This window comes from Apiospora hydei (assembly GCF_038363865.1).
Source record: "Apiospora hydei strain CBS 114990 chromosome Unknown utg000004l_segment0_segment0, whole genome shotgun sequence".
In the NCBI taxonomy this organism is placed as follows: domain Eukaryota; kingdom Fungi; phylum Ascomycota; class Sordariomycetes; order Amphisphaeriales; family Apiosporaceae; genus Apiospora; species Apiospora hydei.
This window is the reverse complement of record NW_027117363.1, coordinates 8,100,991-8,124,665: the sequence shown is the minus strand read 5'-3', so window position 1 is coordinate 8,124,665 and position 23,675 is coordinate 8,100,991. Positions and strand designations below refer to the sequence as shown.

Here is a 23,675-nt window from a genome sequence, read left to right as displayed (position 1 = left end):
CACTCCAACCCACTACCACCCACAACTAACACTGCTCGCACTCCTCCCCCTCCCCTCTGGGCCTCTGCCACTGACTAACTGATTCACCGAAGTACCGGCCCCCCCTCCAGAGCTCCAAAGCTCCAGAGCTCCCAAGCGTGTACGTACTGTGGTGCATGCAACATGCAACTGCAACTGCACTTGCGCCTGATATATCAAGTCCGTCCGTCGAGAACGGAGGGGCCTCTGGAGCTCTGCTCCCTCTGCTCCCTCTCCTCGCCCCGGCTTACGGTCGAAATCGTTGACTGCCTCAGTCGAGCGTGGAAAGGAAGGCGAGTCTAGCGCGCAGATGGTACGGGAAGTAGCACCCTGGCTAATAAAAATCGACCGACATCATAGGCAACCCGCCCCGGCAGCCCAACCACCTCGGAAATTTCTATGAGACATCTCGTTGAACCCCTCCTCTTTGTCAAAAATTGGAAGATTCGACGCTCAGGAACGGACTCGTTTTATTTTATTCCAATCATTTCTCATTTCGCTTCGTGTGAATACTACCCTTATCAACGGGTCCCTGCTCTCTCTCTCTCTGTTTGCCCTTATCCGACCGGCAGACAGAAACAGCAGATGTCTGAGAAGAGCTGAGATGAGTACGGGATACAGGATACAGTACCGTGGGAATGTCCAGAAAGAAACCGCAAACATTGCTGTGGATGGGGACAATCGCTCCAGATATGTGTACGCAGGCACAGCTTTTAGGAGGGGTCGTCTAGTAAGTAAAGGCGCGCGTGCATACGATGCTGCATGGCCGGTCCCCCCTCCATTCATCCAGACTGGCCTTGCGCGTGTCCTCGTCCACGCGCAGCAAGCGGCTCCCCCTCCAAATCGCCAGCTTGCTTGCCTGCTACTGGCACAATTGCATTGAGAGAGATGCTGCCCGGCTGCAATGCACTGCGCACCCAGTACGGCAAGTACACAAGTAGTAGCGATACATGACAGCTGGGCAGCGATGCGGCCTGCAAGCTTGTACTTGTATCTTGCCCGCTCCCAACCGATTCTCTGGATCGATGCCTGTCCACGTTGTTCGATACCCCATCCAACGGTGGAGAGGATCGAGGCACCAAGAGCGTCTACTCGTATTGTACCTGGGCCCATTGGCATATCATAGCCCTCAATTCCAAGGTTGTAATTCCAGGTACAGTAATACCTTTGGGCTGTCTGCCGAGCTGCAGTGGACGAACGGGTAAATTCTTCGCTCGCGTGGCATCGGTAACTGATGCGAGTTGTATGTCTATCGACACTCCTCTCTGCCCGAGACGTCTTGGTCCTGGTGGTGGCCAGTGGTTAGCCGGTAGACAGGCAGGTAGGGGCAGATCTCTGATGCGCCTTCGCACCCATTTGGCCGAAATAGGCATCGTCGCATCTACACCGCTTCCAACAAGCTGCAGGACGAGGCTCGGGGCGACTCGACGAACTTCAGCCCAAACAACAGCCGACTACGAAAAAGTGGACGCTGATTTGTACACGACCAAGCATCGAGAACCAGTGGAAAATTTTCAAATGCGAAACGAGACAAATGCAGCTCGCGCAGCCTTCCTGACGACGCGTCGAGGCCATTCCATCCGTTTTTACGTATCACTCCTCCTCCTGGCCCCTCCCGCCCTTCTATTCTGGTCTGAATGGGGGCGGATCCCGTTCGGTCTCCAACAGGTTGGGGTCCTCTTCGGTTGTCACACATGATAATTGACAATAAATAACACCCACAGCAACAGCAACAGTGCATCGATCCTTACAAGTCTTGCCGACTGTCAGGTCCAAGTGACAACCTATTCCGTCCGTCTTGTTCGACTTCGGCAAATCCCACTATGCAATGGCCTGGCGACCCCCCAAAAACGAGGCTGTTCTATCTCTGACACGAAGTGCGCTACAGTACGGGCACTCCTTCTCGCAGACCGCAAGTTGAAATGGACGAATAGCCTCATAAAAGGCCCTTATGCCTCACGCATGATATGATGCAGGTTGATATGGCGATGCCATTAGCATGACGTTTAGCATGGCGTCGTCCATTCATACCCAACAGACACCACTCCGACTGTGTCGGGTTGCGTGTAAGTGGGCATGCGCATAGGCCTGAATGACGAGGCTGCACGCCGATTCGGACGGCGCAATTTTCCTATGACCAATTGAGATGAACCGGTGAGACGAAGCGGACGGGAACTACGCAAACCGCCCTACATAATCTCCGCCATCGTCCCGGAAAGGCCGTGGAACAAGTCAGTAGCAAACGACCGGAAAGGCGCAGTTTCTCTGTTCTTCTTCTCTGCGTGCGTTGCAAGTGCTCGTGCTCCGTTGTTGCTGGGACCGTCTGACGGAACAAGCTTCAGGTAAGAAAAAAAAAAAAAAAAAACGATGGCCGACGCACAGGTCCCTCCGCACTACCCCAGCCAGCCCGCCACTGTGGGCGACGGTGAGACATGCGCGAGGGTAGATGGAAGAAGATACAACACAGATCGTCATCTCATTAGATGCAGCAGATGAGCAAGCGAGTGAGCCGCCGCAGCGGCACTCTTTTCAGCTGACTGACTTACTAGGTGCCTTTCTGAGGTAGTATTGCTAACAGACAAGCTATGGCTATGTTACGGCAGCGTCTGCTTGCTCGCTCGCTCAGTCTTTTTTTACTTATTCTGGCAAAAGCTTGTATGACGAACCCAGGCGCCCCCAGAAGCTCGAACCAGCGGGGATAAACCCCGTCAGGTGGTCAGCGCGCCCCCTGCCCCCCGGGTCTGTGGCAAGCCTGCCTGCCAACCTGCCAGCCCAGCATCAACGGGTCACCCTAACGGGCCCTAAGCTTTAGCGGGACGAGGGCTGTTGACAGGTGTGTGTGTGTGGTGTGTGTCCCGATCTAGAGCTGACCGTAACCAGGGGCAAGGGTATCGGGACGATGATGCACGTCAACCTAGACCTGCCGGGACTGTTCGACTATCCCACGTGTCCTATATTGGGCATGAAGGAGAACATCCCGGCCGCAGCTTCGGACAGTTCATCTCACCTAATCAGCGCGACTTACTGAGACTGTCCTAGCGATCTGTCGTTTGTGGGTGATTGCGTGTAGGCTGGTGGGCGACGCTCGAAGCCCCCTGAAAAAGGGCTGACAGATCGGCAGCCGCAGCTACGCCTTATGCTAGGGCTGTCCGGCGCATTCAGTGTGCTTTGTAAATGGCAGATATTGTAGAGAACTATGGGCACAGCGCGGCTACCATTTTGGGAGTTGCACATCATCTGTGAATTGACAGCTAACCGGATAGACAAACAGTCTGGCGGTTTCTAGCTGGCGACATCAGAACACCGTACATTCTTGAACAGCCGCGAGTGCTATAAATGTACCAGGTCAACGAGCGGACAAGAGTCGTTATGATGCCCTTTTTTGTACGGGAAGACAGCTCCAATGATCTCTACCATCACGAGGCAATGCAAACAAGTTGTGAGATAGTCCATGCTTGGGATCGTACAGTATGGTTTCTTCATACAAAGTAGACTAAATGCAGCGGTCAAAATCACCAAGCTCCTTTCTCGCCTGCACGCTCATCTCTCAGAGCGTGTACACCAGCTTAGTCCCACTAACCTTCCCAGCCCTGAGCTCGTCCAACCCAACAAGCACCCCCTCGAGCCCGCCCTTCCCGCCACGGTTGACATCGGGCACGACCGGCTTGACGTCGCCGCTCTCGAGGAACCCCCGCGCCAGCTCCCAGAAGTCCTTGGCGAACGCGTACTCCTCCGGGTCGGCGGGCGTCTCCTTGCCGCCCTTGACGAACCGCTCCCCGAACACGGAGTACGTGAGCGTCTCGCGCGGCCCCCGCACCGCGGCGTTGACCCGGTCCAGCACCGCGCGCTCAACGGGCACGATGGTGCCGTACGTCGGCCGGTCGCGCTCGGCGTCGGTCGAGAGCGCGGCGGCGCAGGTCTCGGCGCCCAGGCCGGTGCAGTCCCAGGCCAGCGGTAGGGAGCCAGAGGTCGCGCGCCGGATGTCGGCGGCGCAGGACGCGGGGCCGGCGTTGTGGTCGAAGGTCCAGCGCGCGCCGAGGGAGCGGAGGAGGTCGAAGTTGTGCGGCGAGCTGGTCGCGAGCACGGAGAGGCCCGAGAGGCGGGCGAATTGGATTCCGAGGAGGCCGGTCGCGGTGCTGCCGCCGTAGATGAGGATTCGTTGCTTGACGAGGAAAGAGGCGGGGGGAGGGGGAGCTGGAGGGAGCGGTAGAGGCCTTGGCCCTGTTTTGGGGGAACGAGATCCATGTATAAGCAGGGTACTCAGACAGAGAAGGGAGGAGAGGTATACATACGACAGTGCAGATGGAGACCCCGAGCGTGGCGGCCTCCTCGTCGCTGAGGTTATTCGGGATCTTGATCTGGAGATCGCCCTTGGCTACGATGTACTCGGCGAAAGCGCCGTTCTCGAGCTGCGTAGCATCGCTGCATACCGCGAGTCAGCATCTCCCATGTCCATTTCCCCTGGCTGACCCCTTCGCATGCCCCATATCACATATCGTTACGCGACACGAAAAAGACAAGAAACCCTTTAACCCCAAAGACCAAACAACTCACCATCCATGCACCACCCCCGCAATCCGATCCCCCCTCTCGAACCCCTTCGTCACCCCCGGCCCGACCTCCTCCACCACGCCCGCATAATCGCAGCCGACGTGGGCGCCCGGCGGCGCGAGGCCGAAGTCGATGTGCTTCCAGTCCGTCGGGTTGAGGCCGACGGCCTTGACCTTGACGAGGACGTACTCGTCGCGGAGGCGCGGCATGGCGACGTCCCGGACCTCGGCTTTGCCCTTGTCGGCGACCACGAGGGCCTTGATGGTGGTGGGGGTGGCCATGAGGTTGGACTGGACTAGGTATGTAGGTAGAGTGTGCAGTGGCTCGTACTGGCTATTTCAGATAAGGGTGCTGTTATTACATTAGCATTGTTGCGGTGTTGAGGTGGAGCGGGGATGATATGAAGCTATAGCTGGATGGATGGTGGTGCTATACCACACTCACGTTAGATACGTACGTAATTACGATGAATTATTTGCTGTTGTACTTCTTAAAGCTGAATACTTATGCTTGATGGTTTGGTCTCCAACGCTATCAAAAAGCACGAAGGAGTGAATGAAGTTAAGCAAGGGTCATTGGCAGTTCGCTTGCTGTTACGCGCATGATGCCTCGTGATAAGACAACCTTCCCGATTTAGCAAGTACTAGGTAAGTAGAAGTACACGACAACTTGAGATCCATGTATCATTGATGAGCTAATGGGCCGAACCGGGGGCTCCGCCTTTACTATGCCTTAGATTCTGGAATGGATTCAAGGCAGCCGCATGTGAGTGAGACAGCCGGCGGTGGGTGCATTCAGAAGGCCACATTCGAGTATACTGCAAATCGTAGTACGTAGAAGGACACGACTGCATCGAGTATTCGAGGCATGTCCCACTAGGAATGTGTTCAACTAATACCGTCTGTATAAACTACCATGTGGCCAAAGTCCCCTTACCTAACCCGAAATGTGGGATCAGATTGATCTGATCCAAGACCCCGCGTTGGATCGTTCATTCCCAGATATCTAACCCCGCCATCATTTCTTCATCGAAAGAGTATTATCGCCTGTGCTTGTGCTTGTGCCCCCTTCTACGGATAACAAGGCTAAGAAGACGCGCGGACGGGCTTACATGAAGAAAACATTGCTAATAATGGATATTCTGAAAATCAGAAAACAGAGCAACTCCGTGTTGGTATCTAAAATAATGCCGTCTAGTCATATCGTGATCTGAACAGAATCGAGAAAAAGAACAAAAAAAAGGAGGCCACCTCCACCCACACGACAAAAGCCCCGTCGTGTAAATATCCTCAGCCGTTGAAGAGTAATAGATCCTTTCCAAAATCGCTGTCCATGTCGTCAATCCACGCTCTTGGGAAGCAAGAATTCACAAGCCCGCAGATCTTGTTTGCTCCCCCAAAACCCGGTATAAAACCCAAGATATAACAAAAAAATGATGAAACCACAAAAACCCAAGAATGAAGGAAGGTCAACCAACCAACCCCCTTTTTCTACCGACCGCCAAAGTCGCTCACATACCCTATCTCTCCAAAGTTTTGCTGCATGCCGCCCTCACCGAATCCCGTCCCTGGACCGCTCACGTAGCCGTTGTCTTCTCCTTCATCGTAGTCCGACGCGTCGAAGCTAGAACGCCCACTAAGCTCATCTTCCACCCCACCAATATCTTGGGTTTGCCAGTTCATCTGAGCCAGTGCAGGATACTGTGCTAGCAAAGAGGCTGGCAAAGCAAAGCCACTGGGGTCCATGGGTGGTGGATATGCGTTGGGATCCATCATGGCTTGCTGCGCTGCCATGTTCTGAGCCATGTTGTGCATCCGCTGCTCCTGCCAAACCCGTTGACGCTCAAGCATCTCCTCGTCGAGGAGGGGCTTGATGCATATCCGGCCAGCTTCTGACCGGAAATGCCGGCCCAAAGCATCGGCACGCGCGAAGCGTCGGCCGCAACCCCATTGCCCGCCGGCCTTGAGGTCACCTTTGCAGACGAACTTCTTCTCTCGGAATGAAGGCCTTCGTGACGCTTCCTATCATGCTGTCTGGCAAAGGCCTTCCCGCACACCGTGCAAACAAACGGTCTTTCGTCGGTGTGAGTACGCAGATGCGATCGCAGATTGTATGCGCGCGTAAATCGCTTGGGGCAAAGGGTGCACTGGAAGGTAGCCGGGTGCTTTTGGACGCGCTTGGAGTTGCCACTCTCTTGTGTAGCCTGGTACTCGGGGTCTGCGAGCCGCAGAGCAATGACGTTGTTAGGAACCGCTGACATCGACTGCCGCCTTCTAGAGGCAGCACTCGCACTGCCTGAGCGGTCACTGGGTGATAGCGAAGGTGAAATAGACCGTGAGGACTCGGATCCTGAGCGGCTGCGCGAGACCAGGTCAGCCCCCAGGTGGTTGGACATGCTCCCTGGCGTTCCTGTCCGAGATATGCCAGGACCGCCACTGTTATATGGGTCAGTAACCGCTCGTTGACGACCCCGGGCTCGACCTGCACTTGGGTTAGTCATCGTGAGTTCAAATAGGAGGCGAAGAGTACAACATACCTCGGTCAGGGGTGTAAGTGACGTCTGGTCCATGGTTTGTTTGGGCATCTCGCCACCCTGCCTGGCATTGGGCGCAAAGTCAATGTTGATGGCAGGAGGCTGCATCTGACCACTCATGCCAACATCGGCAGGAAGTGAAGGGAAGGCTTCCGGATAGCTAATCGTCGGCGCGCTCACGTATCCCTGAGACTGACCGCCCAGGGCGTAGTTGTGGTTGTGTTGGCCCATGTCTGGCATCTGCTGCGGAGGGATGCGCGGGGACATGGCAGGGCTGTGTGAGGGGCTCCGGCCCTGCGCCATGTGATGGGGATCAGAGATGGTGAAGTTGCCCAGCCCGGCGCTCACGCCGTCGTAGAACCCGTCCTGTGCCCGCTGCATTGGGGAGTGACCGTGTTCGGAGTGGGCGTTATCGAAGCTGTCCTGCGCAATCAGGGCGGGCGAGTGCTGTGCCGAGGAGACGTCCGAGTACTCGGAGGGGGAGCGACGGTGCCCTTGGAATTGCGCAGCAGACCAATCGACTTGGTTTCCTAAGAGCGCAGCTTCGGGGCCAAGGGAGGCGTTCCTCGAGTGCTGGCCGGGAGAGGGCGAGGCGAAGTGGTGCTGGTTGAAGGCCGGCGACTGGTGTGCGGAACCAGGTTGGTGGGGGTCGGGCTTGAGATGGTGAGGAGGCGTAGGGGAGTGATGGATCTGGGGCGAGGTCATGTTGTTGATATCTGGGGTTCCAGAGGGCGCGCTACCACCGAATAGGGGACTGTTGAACTGGTCGCCCTGGGTGGTGGGTGGGAAGAGGGAGAAGTCTCCGCCTCCGTTGAAGTCGGGAGTAAGCAGGTTCTGGTTGAAGCCGGCCTGGGACTGGGTAGGGAAGGTCGTGTCGAAGGAGGATGTGTCAGCCAAGCCCTGCGTCGGATCAAGGAACTGATTTCCTGCGGCAGTGGTGTTGTAGTTGTTGAAGTCGGCGGGAGCGAACTGCGGTTGCTGCTGGATGTTTGTCGCGGTGGAGTTGTCGAGGCCAAGTCCGAGACCGATAGTGGCATCGGAAGACGGGTAGGGATGAGGCGAAGGAGAATGACTATTTCTTATATGAGGCTGCTGCTGGTGGCCGGCAGATGGGGACCGGCCACGAGCCGCATGGGCAGCTTGTGCAGCTTGTTGATCCATGGCGGCGCGATGTTTCTAAGAACGGAAGCAGACGTTGTGTCGCGAGGCAGAATCGCCAGTCAGCCTTTCAGGCACGCTGGCACCGTGGCGATGCAACGGGCACAGCCCCGAAAGTGCGCGATCCCTCTAGCGTGAGACGAGCGCTGGGATTGGCCCTTGGAAGGAGAATGCGCCTGGGGGGTATTGGAGGAGACGAATGGGTTGCTGTAGAGTTACGTATGCGAGACGTTGCGCGTAGGTTGTAGACTGGCCGGCCGCTGTCTCAAGTCATGTTATGCGATGAAAAGTCGCAATTGGGGGAAGGGGGGGAAAGAGGAAGACAGCTCGTCTCATCACACTTTCGGGACTTCTAAAGTAGGTAGGGTGTGTGTGTGTGAGTGTGATGAGGGGAGGATAACCCCCCCAAACCCATCAGCCCAAGAGCAAGTACCTAGTGGGCGAGAGAGTGGGAGACTGAGAGTGGGAGTGGTGCGCCCAGTCCTAGTCCTAGGTTAGTGCCTGTTTCCAAGTGCCCAATCCACCAGAAGCGACCCCCAGTAGGAAGTAGGGGTTGTGCTCTCCACTGAAGGTAAGTACCTGCACCACCGCCCGCCGCTGCGTGTCTACATCGCAGCGCCAGACGGCCTGTCAAGGGTTTTGCGCCTTGGCACGATGCAGTGGACTTTTCAGGGTGATCCAAACTCGTCTTGTCTTCTCCACAAGCGTCTTGTTCACCCCCTCGGAAAACCGAGCGAGAGCGGCTGTCTTGCCCGGGGGACACGACAAGGTGATTGATTCTCTCCCGACAGTACCTACTGTACCTACAACCCAGCACACCAAAGAGGTAAGGAAGACCCCGGCGGAACATGACGTGGGGATACGATGATATGGACTGGGTCCTTGACTTGCAGGGTGAAGAAAATCAAGCGTCTTTGACGTGTTCGGTCGCAGGCGCGCCATCAGATTCGTCGAGGAGGGGTTTCTGCACTGCCTGCCTGCCTGCCTACTTCGGTTGAACACCCAACTTGATACGCGCGGTACACCGGATAACAGTCGAGTACAGCAAAAGCAGGTACTCGCAGCAGCATTAGCCATGGCATGATGGGGGCCCGTCTGTTCGGTACTCCTCCATCAATTGCAGTCAAGTCCTAGGTAGGTAGGTAGGCAGCACCTATTCTGGCCGGCTAGCACTCGCCTAATCAGGCCCTCGTATGATAGCAGGTGCGCATGTATTGGCCGGTTCACGATGCTGTAGCCCAGGGCCGAGCCAGCGACTGCCAGAGAGGGGGTTGGTCCACCAGCGCTAAGCCAGAAGGACCAGCAAGTCGTTGTTAGATTGACCTCGGGCGGGTCTCTGCTGTCTAATGTTAGAAACCGACCGACCTGATCTTCTTTTTTCCTAACCCCTCCATGTAAGCCTAAGGCAGATGCCCGAACCTGAATGGCTGCAGAACGCTCATCAATGGGCCCTCCCGGTTGGCCGGACTTGGTCGACGGTGAGAGTGAGTTATTACTCGGAAAGTCAAAGTCAAAAGCAAATGACAGGTTACCTGTGTGTCTTTCACATATGATACAGCTATGCAGGTTCGGAGCATGTGAAGTTCTGTTTGGTAGTAGTTTGGACAAGTGTAACACCGGATGGCTCAAGTAGACAACCATGGCTTGGATTACGGGAGGGAGTGAGATGGGCTCAGGACTGTTGCCAAAGACCAATTTGCCCGTCAAGCAGCACCCCTGATCACCGTACGTACATTACTGCAAGCACACATATTAGATACAGAGAGCAGATCTATTGGCCACAATATGGTATGTATTTGTGTCGTAGACAAGCCTTTGGCTAATCATTAATTATACCAATAGTCGCCTACATCACACGCATGTATGTCAGACGGCTAATACCGGCCACGCACAAGAGTAAGATGAAAACTGGGGTAATTGACGGCCGTGAGGAGATGTCAGTCACTCTCCCCAAGCATCGCCAGTAGACAAAATGAAGAATGCGGTACCGGACTGGACCGTATTCTGCACCGTACTCGCAATATGACAACACCAGCAAGGATTTCCCACGATCTGCTTCCAGTCGGAACGATAAAGTTGGCTACCTACCAGTCGGCCGTGGAGTCGCGGGCGCTTACCCCCGAGTACCTGCTGCTACAGCCGACTACACCAGAGGCAGGTACCTGTAGCATTTGGAATTGAGACGCTAAACCCTACCGTAATGCGCCCAGCACACGCACACGCACACACGCTTGCTTCCGCTAATGCTTCCGCTCTATTTTCTGCCCATCACGACTCGCACACAGGTCCTTTAACGCGTTGGCAGGTGTCAGGGTCAAGTCTCCTCTCAACGGAGATCTAACCGAAGGGGTACCCTACTGGTCGACCATCCCATATCTCCGCCCTTCTGGAGGAGGATGCGGGTTGACAGTGACCGACGCCGCTGCAAACTAGACGAGTACCAGTAGACTTCCGGCACTGCCACGAAACACAGATGCTAGGGTCTGTCTGCATTAGGTATCTAGCGCACAAACCCGACTATCGTCACTTCCTTCGTTCGTCCCTCTTGACGCCCGACCAGAATCCACTGATCCAAACTCCGGAAGGCAGAGAAGAGATAGAGAGAAATTGTCACAGCGCTTGATCGCCAAGATTCGGGACTGTGTACGGTCCTATCTCGATACGTGAAAATGAGACGAGCTTGAGACGATCGAGATCGGGTCGCGTCGTAGAAGTACAAGTTTCGACGTGACATTTTGGCCCAGTCGAGGCCGGTTTCCCCCATGACCGCCGCGGTATCCTCCCCGTATCACACCCTTCTAGAAGAAGTCTGTCTCCTTAGTCTGAGAGAGGGAAGTCGTCAAACATGGGCAGAGAAAAAAAAGAAAGAGTAGTATCGCGCGCATTGACGGCATAACCCACAACTTGCGCGAGACTCCGGAAAGGATGCGACTCAGCTTTCGCAGATCACCCACGACTTCGGAGTTTTAATCGCACCCAAGATGTTACAATGTCACCAACTGCTTGCCAGCCTGTAAAGGTCGAGTATATGCACTGTATGAGCCCATAGCAAGTACATTTATTGGCCAGGACAGTTGGCCGGGATGGGATATATCGTTTTCATAGACTGGGTTCTATACGCTGTGTTCGGATCAACTTGCTGCATCTACCCTGCACAGATATCACTGAACAAGAAGTCCAGACCGTGAATAATGGGGGCTGACGATAGTACGATCGATGCATAACATACCACACGCGCGCGCACACACACAAAATGAAATCGAGTTTTATCTCCATTTCGGGGCGTCTCTATCTGCGAGAGGTTGACAAATCTTTGGTTTGCCTGGATCCTTGAAACGTCGGGTCCTTTGAAACCCACCAGTTCTCTTTGGGTCGGCACCCAGCACCTCTACAGCAAAGTCGTCACTCCCTGCAGCAGGCCCGCAGTGCCAGTCCGTCCGCCTGGCCAGACTCTTAGCTACATCGATGAGCCGAATCGTTAGGTCGCCTACATATGTATTCTGTCCCATGGGTATACCCCACCGGAGCAATCCAGCAAGCAAGGGAGCAAGGGAGCAAGGGATGGGGATGGGCAGGCAAGCAGGAGGCTCGTCAGGTACAACGACGTATGTACGCTCGACTCGTGCATCTAGTGCATCCGAAACGTGTACAGGGCCTCGGCGGAGTGTCCACGATGACAGAAACTTGCTCTTTCGAGGCAGCTGTGGTGACATGCAGTGACTGATTGGCTGTCTTGTGCGTGGCCCGTGGGTTAGAGGAGCTGGGGAGAGAGAGATACCGAAGTTCCTTCTGCCCCTCGCACCAGATACCAGACACACACGGACTCACGGACAGCAAAATGAATATCCACGATGTCGTTCTTTCTTCTATCTGATACACGTCATCCACTCACTGGCATACGCAAGCACAAGATGCTACCCATCTGCAAAAGCAGGTTGTGTAGCAAATAGAGAGATTATACCGCGCAAGAGAAGCTATCAATACTACTATAGCCCGGAGGTATCGTACTATTCGATCAATGGTGGTTTCGATTCCCTTCTCGGAGCCCGGCGAGCCGGATTGGTGTGTGGGGATGGGATTTCGTGGCCATTGCAACAGTGTGCGTTAGCACAGCCCTCCCCCCTCCCTCCTCCCCCTTCTAATTGAAAGGCAACGCAAGAACGACAACGAACATCAGCGCGTTTATTTTGCGTGGGGTATTGTGGCTGTCGGCGGCTGTGAAAAAAGGCTAAAATGCCTATTTTTGGATCTCAACCCCTACCTACATGAACTAACCTGTCAACACCACCTTGACAAGCGCGGCCGGCATGATGAGCCACGATCTTCGTGGCACCATGAAGTCATCTCATTCATACGTTCCCCTTCCAACTCACGTTCAAGCGCTCGATCTGCGTAGGGGTTGGTTATCTTTAGGCGAACTTGTGGACGAAAAAAATGTTTCCTCGAGTCATACCGCATTACGGCATTGCGGGCGGAGTCGATAGGTTCGGCGACGATCGCCTTCTCAAATCACGCATTCTTCTCTCTCCCTTGGCTTGACTGATGGACCTAGGTCCGGTCATGCATAAACTATTCTAGGAATAACTCTTTGCGAGGATCAAAATATCTCGGTCTATCTGTTTGTCTATCGGAGGGCGCCTGGGAATCCCGCAAAGCCCGCCAACCAAGAAAAAACAATCACGCCAGAGTTGAGAGGTATCTAGGGATACGGCCCAAACGCCCAAAAACGCCATGCAAAATTAACCCCAACACCCTCGTATTCTAGAAATGCGAGACGACGGGAAGGAAAGCCAACCCATTCCGGGGGTCTTTTCAGTCCAACACCCAGCTGTCTCTTAACAGCTAATTATTGTTTTCCGCAGCCATCCCATCATCACATGACCTCGGCTCGCTCATATCCTTGCGGTCTGATGGCAGGCCGCGGTGGTGCCCGGCCGCTCTTGTACTCGCTGACGAACGGGTTCGGGTCATCCTTTTGGTTGAGGTTGCTAAGAGTGTGGTTGACGCCACGGTGACAGGCTTCGTCGGCCCGGATGTACATGATCAGGTCTCGCATCGATCGCTTGCCTTCGGGCATCTGCCAGTACTTGACGGCAATCTCGGGGATCTTGAAGTTGGGGTCGGTCCACTTGGGCAGCTGTCCCTCGTCCATCTGCTTGATGCACATGGTGTAGGTATGGACGGCCTCCTCTTCCAGGTAGCCGACGAATCTGTGCGTGATCTTGGGCGATATAAGGTAGGACAGGAAAAGGGAGTTGAAGTAGACGCCCTGGGCTACGACGATGAACGATTTCATGAACCATCTAGGCCACTGTCAGCAAACGAAGAAACACTCCAGGGAGGAGATTATTAGGAGATACTAACCCTGGTTCACACATCTTCATGAATGTCAACAAGTGCATCCGCTCGTTGTAGGATTCTTCCAGGAGCGTTTCGATCCACCCGTTATCACGCTTGAGCCGTCGGATGCTGTGGAGGTGCCTCAGCATGCCGGCCACCATGCCGGGGACGCCGGCTATCGATTCGAGGAACAGGAAGCGGATCATCCACTGGGCCTCGGTCAGGGGCTTGAGCGCCGTTACGGCCGTCGTGGGGTTGGCCTTGTCGACCTTCTGCTCTTTCTGCATGCCGGTGCTGAAGTCCATGCCCCAGCGGCAGAAGCGCATGAACTTCCAGGCCACCCACTCGCCCGTGGTCTGAGGGGGTCTGTGGTCAGGGACGACATCGAGCATCTCCTGTTCGGTGTATCCGTGATGAGGCCATGCTGGCAGTGTTTGGCGGATGTGCTCCGTCTCCTTGACGGGGGAAGAAGTCGCGAAGTTTGCGGTCTGGGGTCGTGGAGAAGGCCCTCGAGTTACTTCGCTGCTGGATACATATTGTGGTGCCTCTCAGGCCGGCACTGTACCCAAGGCTGGAGTTGTGAAGAAGGGGAGCTATGACCTTGGATAGCTGAAGGGCCTGGTTCGGCGTACAGAGCTTTGGTTGAACTCTTGCTGACAACATGAGGAACAAATTAGAGTAGAGAGTTCGGGATGCTGTAGAGGTGGGCTCTCAACAAGGCAATGAGGATGTTTATCAAGGTGAGTGATGTGTCTTTGTGTTGACTCTGGGTCGGGATCATGGTGGCAAACAAAGGATGTTGCCTGAGGTGCCCGGGGATTTATATTGTCTTACACGAGAGCCAAAGGCGCCCTTAGCTTGGTGGTCCATGACGAGATACGTACTGGACGAATCTGAATCGGCAAAGCCAATGCCATGCGCCTTGTCAACCCGGACTGCTGAAATTCAGGAATGGGTCTGGTGACTCGTAGAGTAAGAAAAAAAACTGGAAGTTTGGGGCAGTCGGACCGCTGCCAATGTCTTAGCCTCACAAGCGCCAGGGGCAAGCAAACGCCGTAATACTGCTTCCGGGAACTCGGGTCAGCCGCAACTTTTATATTGGGTTCCCGCCTTCCCGGGCAACTGGATTCTACCCCTGATGCGAGTCATTCTGAACGTGTCGTCTCGCTCAGTCCAACAACCACATGTTATCTGCTTCAATTATCTTGGATATAAAAAACTGCAAGTTGAAAGCATTTATTTCGAAAATACGAAGGAACAGTGGTGAGTCAGCCACGGGATCTGGAATCTGAGATTCTCGGGAGCTAACGGGGAGGAAATGCCCAAGTGCTGGAAATGCCCACACAAAGGCCCCTTCCGGCCCATTTTCGTCGGCGAGCTGAGGCAACAAACTGCTAGCTCCTGCCTGGTTATTGTCGCCAATTTCTCGTGAAACCAAACACCGGTAGGTACTTTTCTTCTTTTTCTTTCCTACTTCGCGGGTTTATTCCTCAAGAGAGTTGTCCAATTCCGAGGTCACACGGCCTTGATGATGACCCGACTGGAAGCCACCTGCGTGGGGCTGACTGTGTCTCCTCCAATCCGATTGCTGCAATTGCCTCTCTCCTTGTAAGTCTAGGCCTCCATATAATAAGCACAGCTGGCTGCAGTGATCCATATGAATGATTGCACGCATTGCTGGCGGCGTAGGTGGGTGACAAAAATAAAAAGACTGCAAAGGGCGTGTATCGAAGTACCCCTGAATTGTCCCTCTATTTCGACGACTACTCACCAGCAGAAACAACGCTTTTAAAAATCAGAAAAAATCATCGAAATGCACTCTTTTACTTGAATAGCCGTAACGAATTTCTTCTAAGATTTTTAAGTGTTCTTTAGGTAGTGTTATCGTTTCTGGAATAGCTTAAATGCGTTCGCGGTCTTTTTATTTTTGTCACCCACCTGGCGCCTGCTCTGTAAGATTCTTACGCTATACCTAAGGTGAGCACGTTATAAAGGTAGGACATGCACTTGGTGGATTCGGAGCTCTTCGGTGTCTTGTGCATAAAACGGAGCACGAGGAGAGAAACCTTCCCGCTTCACAGTGTAGCCTTGCTATATACCTAGCCTTTACATAGCAGCAGTGCTACGAGGCATTGAGTATCTCGGGCAGCGTCTCTTGTGGCCTGCTCTCAACTGGTTGCTTTGCTCAGGCCCAGGCCCTGACCAAGCCAATATTCGACCAAACACATCTAACGTAAGCAGGGGACTGGCTGACCTCGCCGAAACACTCCTTCCTTTCTATACAATCTCATTCTGAGTAAGTAGCAAGCACATAGCATGGGCAGGATGCGAACCGATTGCGAACCGACGAGGAGGTGGCGGGTGAAAATGTCGGCACCAGTGAGGATTTCATCGCTCAAGAGGCTGTGTGGCGCGCTTGGCCAAGATCTGGCGGTCAACGCTGCCAACGGCATTCTCCTTGTGAAACCTACATGAAATATCTCATAGGTTGAAGGCCACGGCTGCTCATGGGCATGCGGCGAAGAGTTATGTGCAGCAGAGACACAGTCGTCTGTCCCGATATCCAGGCCTTGGAAAGGATTCAGATAGAATCCATATATAACCAAGCAAGATTTAGCCCTTTTCATTCTTTTATCCCCTTAATGGCGACAGCGCTGCTTCCACCGTTTATGCCGTACTGTATAGACTAATAATTGTTTATATTACTGGCATAATGTTTATTTTATTAAATATAATGGTTAAGTAAGTATTTATTCGAATATAATACCTAGGCTGTCTTAAAATGGATGTAATGCTTAATCGGATAGATCGGGAATCAGTTGGTCATTCATAGAAAGCAATGCTAAAAGCAGCGTTCTCGCCATTAAGGGGATATGAACAAAGGTGCCAGAAAACTTAGCCACCAACTATTCCTTGCCTCTCTCCCAACCCTCCACGCAGCACTCAATAGCAGAAAGACTGGCGGCGGCGCTGTAGTGGTGGCGTTCGTAAAGGTCGACGGGCATGCCGCCGTTACCTACGACGCGGTGGCCGTATTGGACGTTTTAGGATCTCGACGAAGGTGCCGTATGTGGTGAGGCACCTTCAGTCGGCCCATGCCCTGGTTCGGCCCTGCCTGTTCCAGGAGGAGCGTCTGAGCCAGCATCGACGCCCAGCCATTGGATCCGCGAAACCAGGAGTACAAGGCCTCGAAGACCGCCCTCGAGATTTCAGACCCTGGCAGGGTCTTCTCCGCGGCCGTGGAGAGGGGTCATAAGAACACGGTGGTCAGGTCCGTCGTGTTGGCCAAGTTTTTGGAGGATCTGCGTATGCGTCTCTTGGTTGAAGTGGTAGAGCTGCGGTACCCGAACTCAGTTTCGTCAGGGACAAACTAGTATATGGTGTCAGGGTCAGCTGGTTCCGCACTCGGTAACCCAACGGCTGTTCTTCTACTTCGGTGAGCGGTGCCGTGATGGGACCACGGTCAACTAGAATATGGCGGCATAGACCCGGGATGCCTTGGAGCTATCGTTTCTAAGCGACTGAGCCTAGCGAGCATGGGCGCATGGAGTCCAGTCGAAATACATGCCGGGGCGAGTGAAGAAGGGAGAAATACCGGTGGTTTAAAATGAGTCGTTACGCCGTGGATTGCGGACTACATCCAGGTGGTGTAAGCAGCCAACAAGGCCATTCCCGCTAGGTTGACTGAAGACTGTTTCCAGATTCGAACCGTGAGTTGATTACTACTTCATTGCGGGTGATGAAGAACCAGAGGTCGTTTCCGGTGCTGAGAATAGTCGATTTGTCCAGCAAGACCCCCTTTAAACGGCGCCCCGTACACTTGGGAAAGAATGCCCCGCCCCCATGGGCCAGCAGTATCGCGGGGTTGCTTGCATCAGTGATGGTCTCGAGTTTGATACCAAAGCAGAAGAGACATCAGATTAACATGTCCAAGGGGAAATTCGAAGTGGTGTCGGAAAAAATATACGAGCTACCCCTATTTTGCTTATATGTGCATTCTGGGGAAGTCGTAATGACTACGGCTTTCGCTTCAATTTCAGTCCAAATTTTTGGTTTGGCTACTGGTGGGCACCATGCAGTCTCGCTCATCCTGAATTGTTGTTGTCCAGCACTTGGTTATTCGTGAGCCGGGTAATGCATTCACATGTGTACATACTTTTGGCAGGGATTGGTTCAACCTGGTCCAGGAAAGTGATGTCACTTGTATCATTGGCTCAGGCACATATGGAGTGGCTTTCAGGCTTCCCCTGTTCTAGCTAAAGTCTTTCTAGTCCTGAAGAAATCCGATCCGGCCTTTTCGTAGATAGGGTGGTGGTGGACGAATTTTTTAGGCGGGGTGTGTGTGTGCCCAACCGACGAACGACCCCTCCAAAAATCTGACAATTCTTCCCCAGGGCTCGTGAAGACCAGCCAGACCATTCCATTGTTTTCTTCTTCCCTCCCAAATCTCGTACAACACCGACCGACTCCTTCTCCCCTTACACGCCGATAAAAAGGTACAGAGACTGTACACCAGTTCTCTTCCTCGCAAATCCAGCAAAAAAATCGCCACGTCGCATTCTCCCCGATAAACCACTTTCGCCGTCAAAATGCCCCCAAGAAGCAGTGGGGTAAGTTAAACATCGACATGTACCCCTCCTAGCCAAATGGTCGCAAATGTACAAGGCGCACACAGTATGCACACGCGCGAGCAAATGGCCACATCGCCGAGATCCTGTCATCACGCTGCGTGCTTCTCTGTCGCGTTGTCGGCATCTCCAGGGCGCTTGCAACAGAGAATGACGGACAGGACTCGACAAGGGATCTCAGCTGCCTCTCTGTATGGCTCGATACGCGATGTCCCTGTGTAGCTCTGGTGCATTTGGATCATGCAGCTTCTCGGCTATGTATGGACTCTGCTGACCGACTGTTCTCCTGGATTCTAGACGAAGAGGAGGAGTCCGACTCCAGCAGTTCTAGCTCCCCGGCTACCGCGGCTGCCATTGCCGCTGGTCGTCGCAAGTTCGATGACGAAGAGGATGATAGCGATGTATGCTGGCCCCAATAACAATCCCATGCGGTTTGCGACATACTAAAACCCCTTCTCCAGGTGCTAGAGTCGTGGGATGCTGCCGAGGACTCCGAAGTCGAGCGTGAGAAGGCCAAGAAGGCCGCCGAGGTTAAGGCCAAGGCCGACGCTGAGGCCGCTGCCAACAAGAAGTCCAAGAAGCAACGCATTGAGGAACTCCGAGCCGAGCGGGCCAAGCAGCTCGCCGAAGGTGACAGTGAAGACGAAGAGACCGAGGCCGAACGCCGCGAGCGTCTCAAGCGCACCGAGCTGGAGTCTGACTTGAACCACGCCGCCGATCTCTTCGGTGGCATTGGTGTCAGTGCCAACCGCAAGGCTGTGACCGCCGGCGCTGCCATCCCCATTGACCCCAAGGATCCCACCAAGACTGTCAACTTGGGCACACTGCCTCTGTTGAACCCGCAAACCAAGCTGCAGTTTGAGAACATGCGCAACGTTCTCGTCCCCATCATTGGCGGCAACTCCAAGAAGGCGCACTACACTCTGTTCCTGCAAGAGTTCTCCAAGCAGCTGGCCAAGGATCTGCCTAGCGACCAGATCAAGAAGATCGCCAGCACCCTGACTGCCCTCAGCAACGAGAAGATGAAGGAGGAGAAGGCTGCCGATAAGAGCGGCAAGAAGAGCAAGGCCCAGAAGACCAAGACCAGCGTCGTGGTCGGCAGATCCAACCCTGCCGCCGACACTACGACCTATGAGGACGACTTCGGCGAGTACGTTATCACTATACAATCCTAACCCGCTGAGGACCTTGAATACTGACAATATTTTTCAGTGATGACTTCATGTGAAAGGCTCCTCAAGTTCTATCTTTCACTGGACATTGCTCCATGGGGGCTCTATAAGCGACGCTTCCGGGGTGAACTTGTGCCCCCGAAACGCTTGGATTCTGCATATGCCTAAGCCCAATATGGCTGGTGTGGCCTTACAGAGACGTGCACGAGAGTCACTTCATCAGGCTATAGATGCGGGCATGCCAAGGAAATGGGACCTAAAGTCGGCTTTAGTCCCATCGAACGCGCAAGGCCTTCGGTATCTCCCCCTGGCGGGGGTAGGCTCCAGCAACCCGTCGCTCGCGGGAAAAGGACCTGCGCTATGGAGGTGTTTTAGGCATTCGCGTTGCTAGTCTGAGTGGGACGAATGCATCGGGGGCATCTGGGGGGGTTGCGCGATTCTGCATTTCTGCTTTAATACATAGTCTGACTTGGGCGAGCGTATAGAGTTAAGAATAGACATGAGCTGTTACCTCATATATTTTGCAAACGTCCCTAGGCCATTCCTACTGTGATGAACGGTCTGCTCTTTTGGAATATCACAAATCTGGACAGACGTCATGTGTGGTATATCAAAGAAGAAGAAGAAATGAAAGAAACTGAAGTTCAAGTTGACGGTTGCGAGCCTCCCTGAGGCATGTAATACGGAGGTATAGACCAACCCAATGGAAAAGGGGTAAGTCACCTCGACCTTCCCAGTTGTAGCATCTTTAGGTAGCTCTTCGCCAAAACATTAATGATATGTAGCGCATCATAATACGGCTGTGTGGCAGCCCTATCATTTGCTAGTCTTCTTTACAATAGTACGCCCTTCTACCCAGCAGCCATGGTTCTGAGTCGTAGTCTTCGTCTAAGACCTGCCAGATATGTTAGAGGGCAAGTTCTTCATTTGGTCCATTATACAGCCGTTCGAAGTGCCGGGCAGATATTGGTATATGCTCTCTATGGTGCATGTGGATAGCATGGGGCTTTCGGAGACTGGGCATAGGTCTGTAGATAGAGATTGATAGTATTCCAATTGATTTGTATAGCACATAAAAGAATGGCATCCTCGCCATAGAGTCCCAATCGTCTGGTCCGTGTTCTCCCTGGATCATTTTGACTTCATAATTTAGGAAACATGCCCGTACGCTCGCTCACCTCTTCCCTGTGATGAAAGCTATAGAAGTCGAGCAGTAGGCATAAAATGCACCTTTGATCTCAAGATCACATGTAGACTATTTGGAACTGGATAGCTAGATGGATAGGCAGCACGTCCTATACCCCCCGGGAGGTCGGAGCGGCTTCACTACTCCCCAGACGTTAAAGAATACAACAACAGTAACAACAGCCTCTTCCCTGTTCTTTTCTCCCTAGTCATGTCGCCACAGGTGTATACTGACTGCTCTACTCCAGGATAACACACTGTTCCTGGGACTGACCACCGGTATCGTCTTTCATCTTCTCGATTCCTATCCGCATCTCCAACATGGTTCTTTCCAAGAAAGTTATACTTTCGATTGACACGGTGAGCCTATGCGTCAGCTTCGACCCGGCCTGGTGGTCTTCTATCAGCACCGTTTCTGTGGGCTTATTTTGGTTGGCCGAGGGGATCAGGTCGCCATCCAGCTCGTGGAAGCTGTCGTAAACGACCTGGGCCCTTAGTTCCGGACCGGCTCGTGCCAAGTCTCGGAGAGCCCTTGGCACATACGCGCCATCTGGAAAATCAAGGCTGGATAGCAAGTTTTGCAGGTCGAGCAGGGTCCAGATCTTGCACCAGGGGCGGCTAAACGGCTTGTTTCTTGGCGTGGTACCCCACGATATTATCATAGTAGCCCCTCTCCTCTTCGGCTCCCTGAGGCTCGTCGATTTTAGGGAGAGGCCGATGAAACCGTCGGCGCGGGGCCTCTCGTCCAGCTCGGATGGCTGATGTAATATGACACCGTCTCGCAGCGGCGGCCAAGATGTAGTAACGTAATACGTTACTTCTTCGTCTTGAGGCAGGGAAGACTTGTCTGTGTCCATCAGACGCAAGGCTTGCCGCGTCTGGCGGCAATCAAATAGCCATGGAGCCGGCTCCAGGGTAATGCGTTCACGTTTTGCATCCCCTACCACAACTGTATGCATGTTAGTACTCTTCGTTACACGTCCTAATAGCGCGCCAAGTTCAAACAGCTATCGGAGACGAGGAAGAGTCTTGGGCGTCTTGAGCAACATAGTGCGATGGGAATAGCTACCAACCTTGAAATGGTGGTCGCAGACCAGGCCAACTCTCGGAAGAATGCGCGACTTTGGGGTTATACTCCGCAAGAGCACCGGTATATACACCATAGAGCATATGATGATTCGTCCGTCTGTACACAGAGCCATGCTCCCGGCGCACGAGGATCGCGGGACGAGCCAGATAGGCCTCTTCGAATGAGCCATGAAGCACAGCATAATAATACCTCTTTACCTCCTCCGGGTCACCATAATCGAAAATCGAAAATTCGTTGGCGTATGTTTCATCAGACCCGTCTTCCCAATAAGACGTGGCACACAAAATCACCTCCAAGCTGATCCGATCGTTTTCTAGCAGCATGCGTGGACGCTCGACGTTCCACTCCCATACCGCCGGTAGCTTGAGACCGAAGGCTGCAGGGCTCGGTGCCTGATTCACTTTCGATGTCATTAGTGTCCTTTCGGTAAGAGAAACACATGTCTCTGGAGGGGAAGTAGGGAATGCTACAATGAAGCCCCATACTCCAACATCCGGGTATGCGGAAATAGGAAGATATGGACCAGACTAGTCGCTTACCAGTACACTCCTTAGCCTACGAGTGGAGGCAGTGAATGCGAGAATGGAAGTATCCGTAGAAACCTTGATTATCTCATCCTGCAGCCGCGCGAAAGACTTCTTGCCTTCTCCGTACAACAGGGGCATGTTGACGTTGAAGAGTCCCATGAGGCAGTAGGCAGCATCTTCGGAACGCGTTGTTTGACGACTCGAAGCCCAGAACATGCGACTGGCAACGCTTAGGGAAGCCAAAATGTCCTGTACCGCCGTCTTGGGGCGAGAAGGCGTCGGTCTGAAGGAGCTGTCAGATTTGCCCTCATTTTCGTCATCGTAGTTGTATAGTAAAACGTGGTCAATCCCCGTGATTGACTCGATTTCTCCCGCCAAGTCGTTGCGGGTACCTATAAAGCGCCAATGCTCATCATAGAAGTGGACGCTTTCAGGGGCTATCAGCTCCTGCAACGTCCAGCCCCTGCTGAGCCATCTACAGCCTTTGATGCTACTACCCTTCTTGCCGCGAACGTCAAAGAGATAGGCGTAGCATAACGCGGAGCAATTGTACCATTTGAACATGGAGTTGATAGCTTCAGAAAGCTCAGCGCTGCTGCTCTTGTCAATGCAGAGAGTGTCAATCCATATCCAATCCAGACCATCGAAGAATGCCTGTTCGGCGCTCTTTCGCACCTTCCGGGCTCCCTTCTTGTGAGCCCAGCCGCTCAAGTCGCCGTTCTTGATGTCTTCGAAGAGAACCTCGTCATCCCCCCCATGTATGTGACAGGATAGCGTACCGGGGAGCCGTCCTCTCATCAATGAAGCTCTTAAGTTGGAGCGTCCTTGTATTTAGCAGTCTCATCTTGCGTTTGCTTACAGGTTATCAGTAGAAGGTGATAAAATGTGAATGCTGATGAATTGCGAAGAACGAGCGACCACAGTTGTCGGCTGATAAGCCGACATATGCAATGGCACTCCATTCCAGCCAATGAAAGGGGGTAAGGGTTTTATGACCAGGCAGGCAGCCATGAGTCTGCAACACTCAAATATCCAGGGTAATCAATCAAGGCAAGGTAAAGTAAGGGCGGTTCACATACATGCACACACATCAAATAAGCAACTTCACTTTGAATACGATCAATTACGTCTTCGGTCATAATAGCCCGCCACTGTGACCCGTGGCCTTATGTATCTACATGACCCAGCCACCCCAGCAGACGACCGGCTGCCTGTCTCGTTGTTGCCCTCCATGTCACGGAGCGCCATTTCCCTTGCCTCCCCCTTGTCCAGCTGATCCACACACTGGATGACCAAGGGGTGATAATAAACAGCCTCCTCGACCTTGAAGTCGCCGACCGCCCGCCAAGCCAGATTATATCGTGCTCGATCAAGAGAGCCGAGAGAGAGGAGGAGAGCCCTCGTCTCGCGGGTGTCTCTTCCTTTTGTCTCCCCTTTTGAATCCTCCTCGCTTGCCACCTACCACCATCACCA

The 23,675-nt window shown here is 53.6% G+C and overlaps 5 protein-coding genes across 5 annotated transcripts; 1 reads left to right on the top strand and 4 right to left on the bottom strand.

Moving 5' to 3' along the window:
* Nucleotides 1–3,511: 3,511 nt before the first annotated feature.
* On the bottom strand, nt 3,512–8,263 carry PG997_005042 (uncharacterized protein; the record flags this gene model as incomplete). Its single annotated transcript, XM_066809357.1, has 8 exons — nt 3,512–3,550; nt 3,599–4,212; nt 4,307–4,440; nt 4,573–4,902; nt 6,088–6,576; nt 6,639–6,786; nt 6,828–7,050; nt 7,106–8,263. The coding sequence occupies 8 exons, from the start codon at nt 8,261–8,263 to the stop codon at nt 3,512–3,514; spliced, it is 3,135 nt and encodes a 1,044-aa protein (XP_066672975.1).
* A 4,870-nt stretch (nt 8,264–13,133) lies between these two features.
* On the bottom strand, nt 13,134–14,470 carry PG997_005041 (Alternative oxidase; the record flags this gene model as incomplete). Its single annotated transcript, XM_066809356.1, has 3 exons — nt 13,134–13,563; nt 13,625–14,088; nt 14,435–14,470. 3 exons carry the CDS (start codon nt 14,468–14,470, stop codon nt 13,134–13,136), a joined length of 930 nt encoding a protein of 309 aa, XP_066672974.1.
* Nucleotides 14,471–18,488: 4,018 nt separating this feature from the next.
* Nucleotides 18,489–19,403, top strand: PG997_005040 (translation initiation factor eIF3 subunit; the record flags this gene model as incomplete). The annotated part of the gene is made up of 2 exons (XM_066809355.1): nt 18,489–18,629; nt 18,690–19,403. 2 exons carry the CDS (start codon nt 18,489–18,491, stop codon nt 19,401–19,403), a joined length of 855 nt encoding a protein of 284 aa, XP_066672973.1.
* Nucleotides 19,404–20,824: 1,421 nt separating this feature from the next.
* On the bottom strand, nt 20,825–21,544 carry PG997_005039 (uncharacterized protein; the record flags this gene model as incomplete). The annotated part of the gene is made up of 1 exon (XM_066809354.1): nt 20,825–21,544. One exon carries the CDS (start codon nt 21,542–21,544, stop codon nt 20,825–20,827), a length of 720 nt encoding a protein of 239 aa, XP_066672972.1.
* Nucleotides 21,545–22,202: 658 nt separating this feature from the next.
* On the bottom strand, nt 22,203–23,000 carry PG997_005038 (uncharacterized protein; the record flags this gene model as incomplete). The annotated part of the gene is made up of 1 exon (XM_066809353.1): nt 22,203–23,000. One exon carries the CDS (start codon nt 22,998–23,000, stop codon nt 22,203–22,205), a length of 798 nt encoding a protein of 265 aa, XP_066672971.1.
* Between the last annotated feature and the right edge of the window lie 675 nt (nt 23,001–23,675).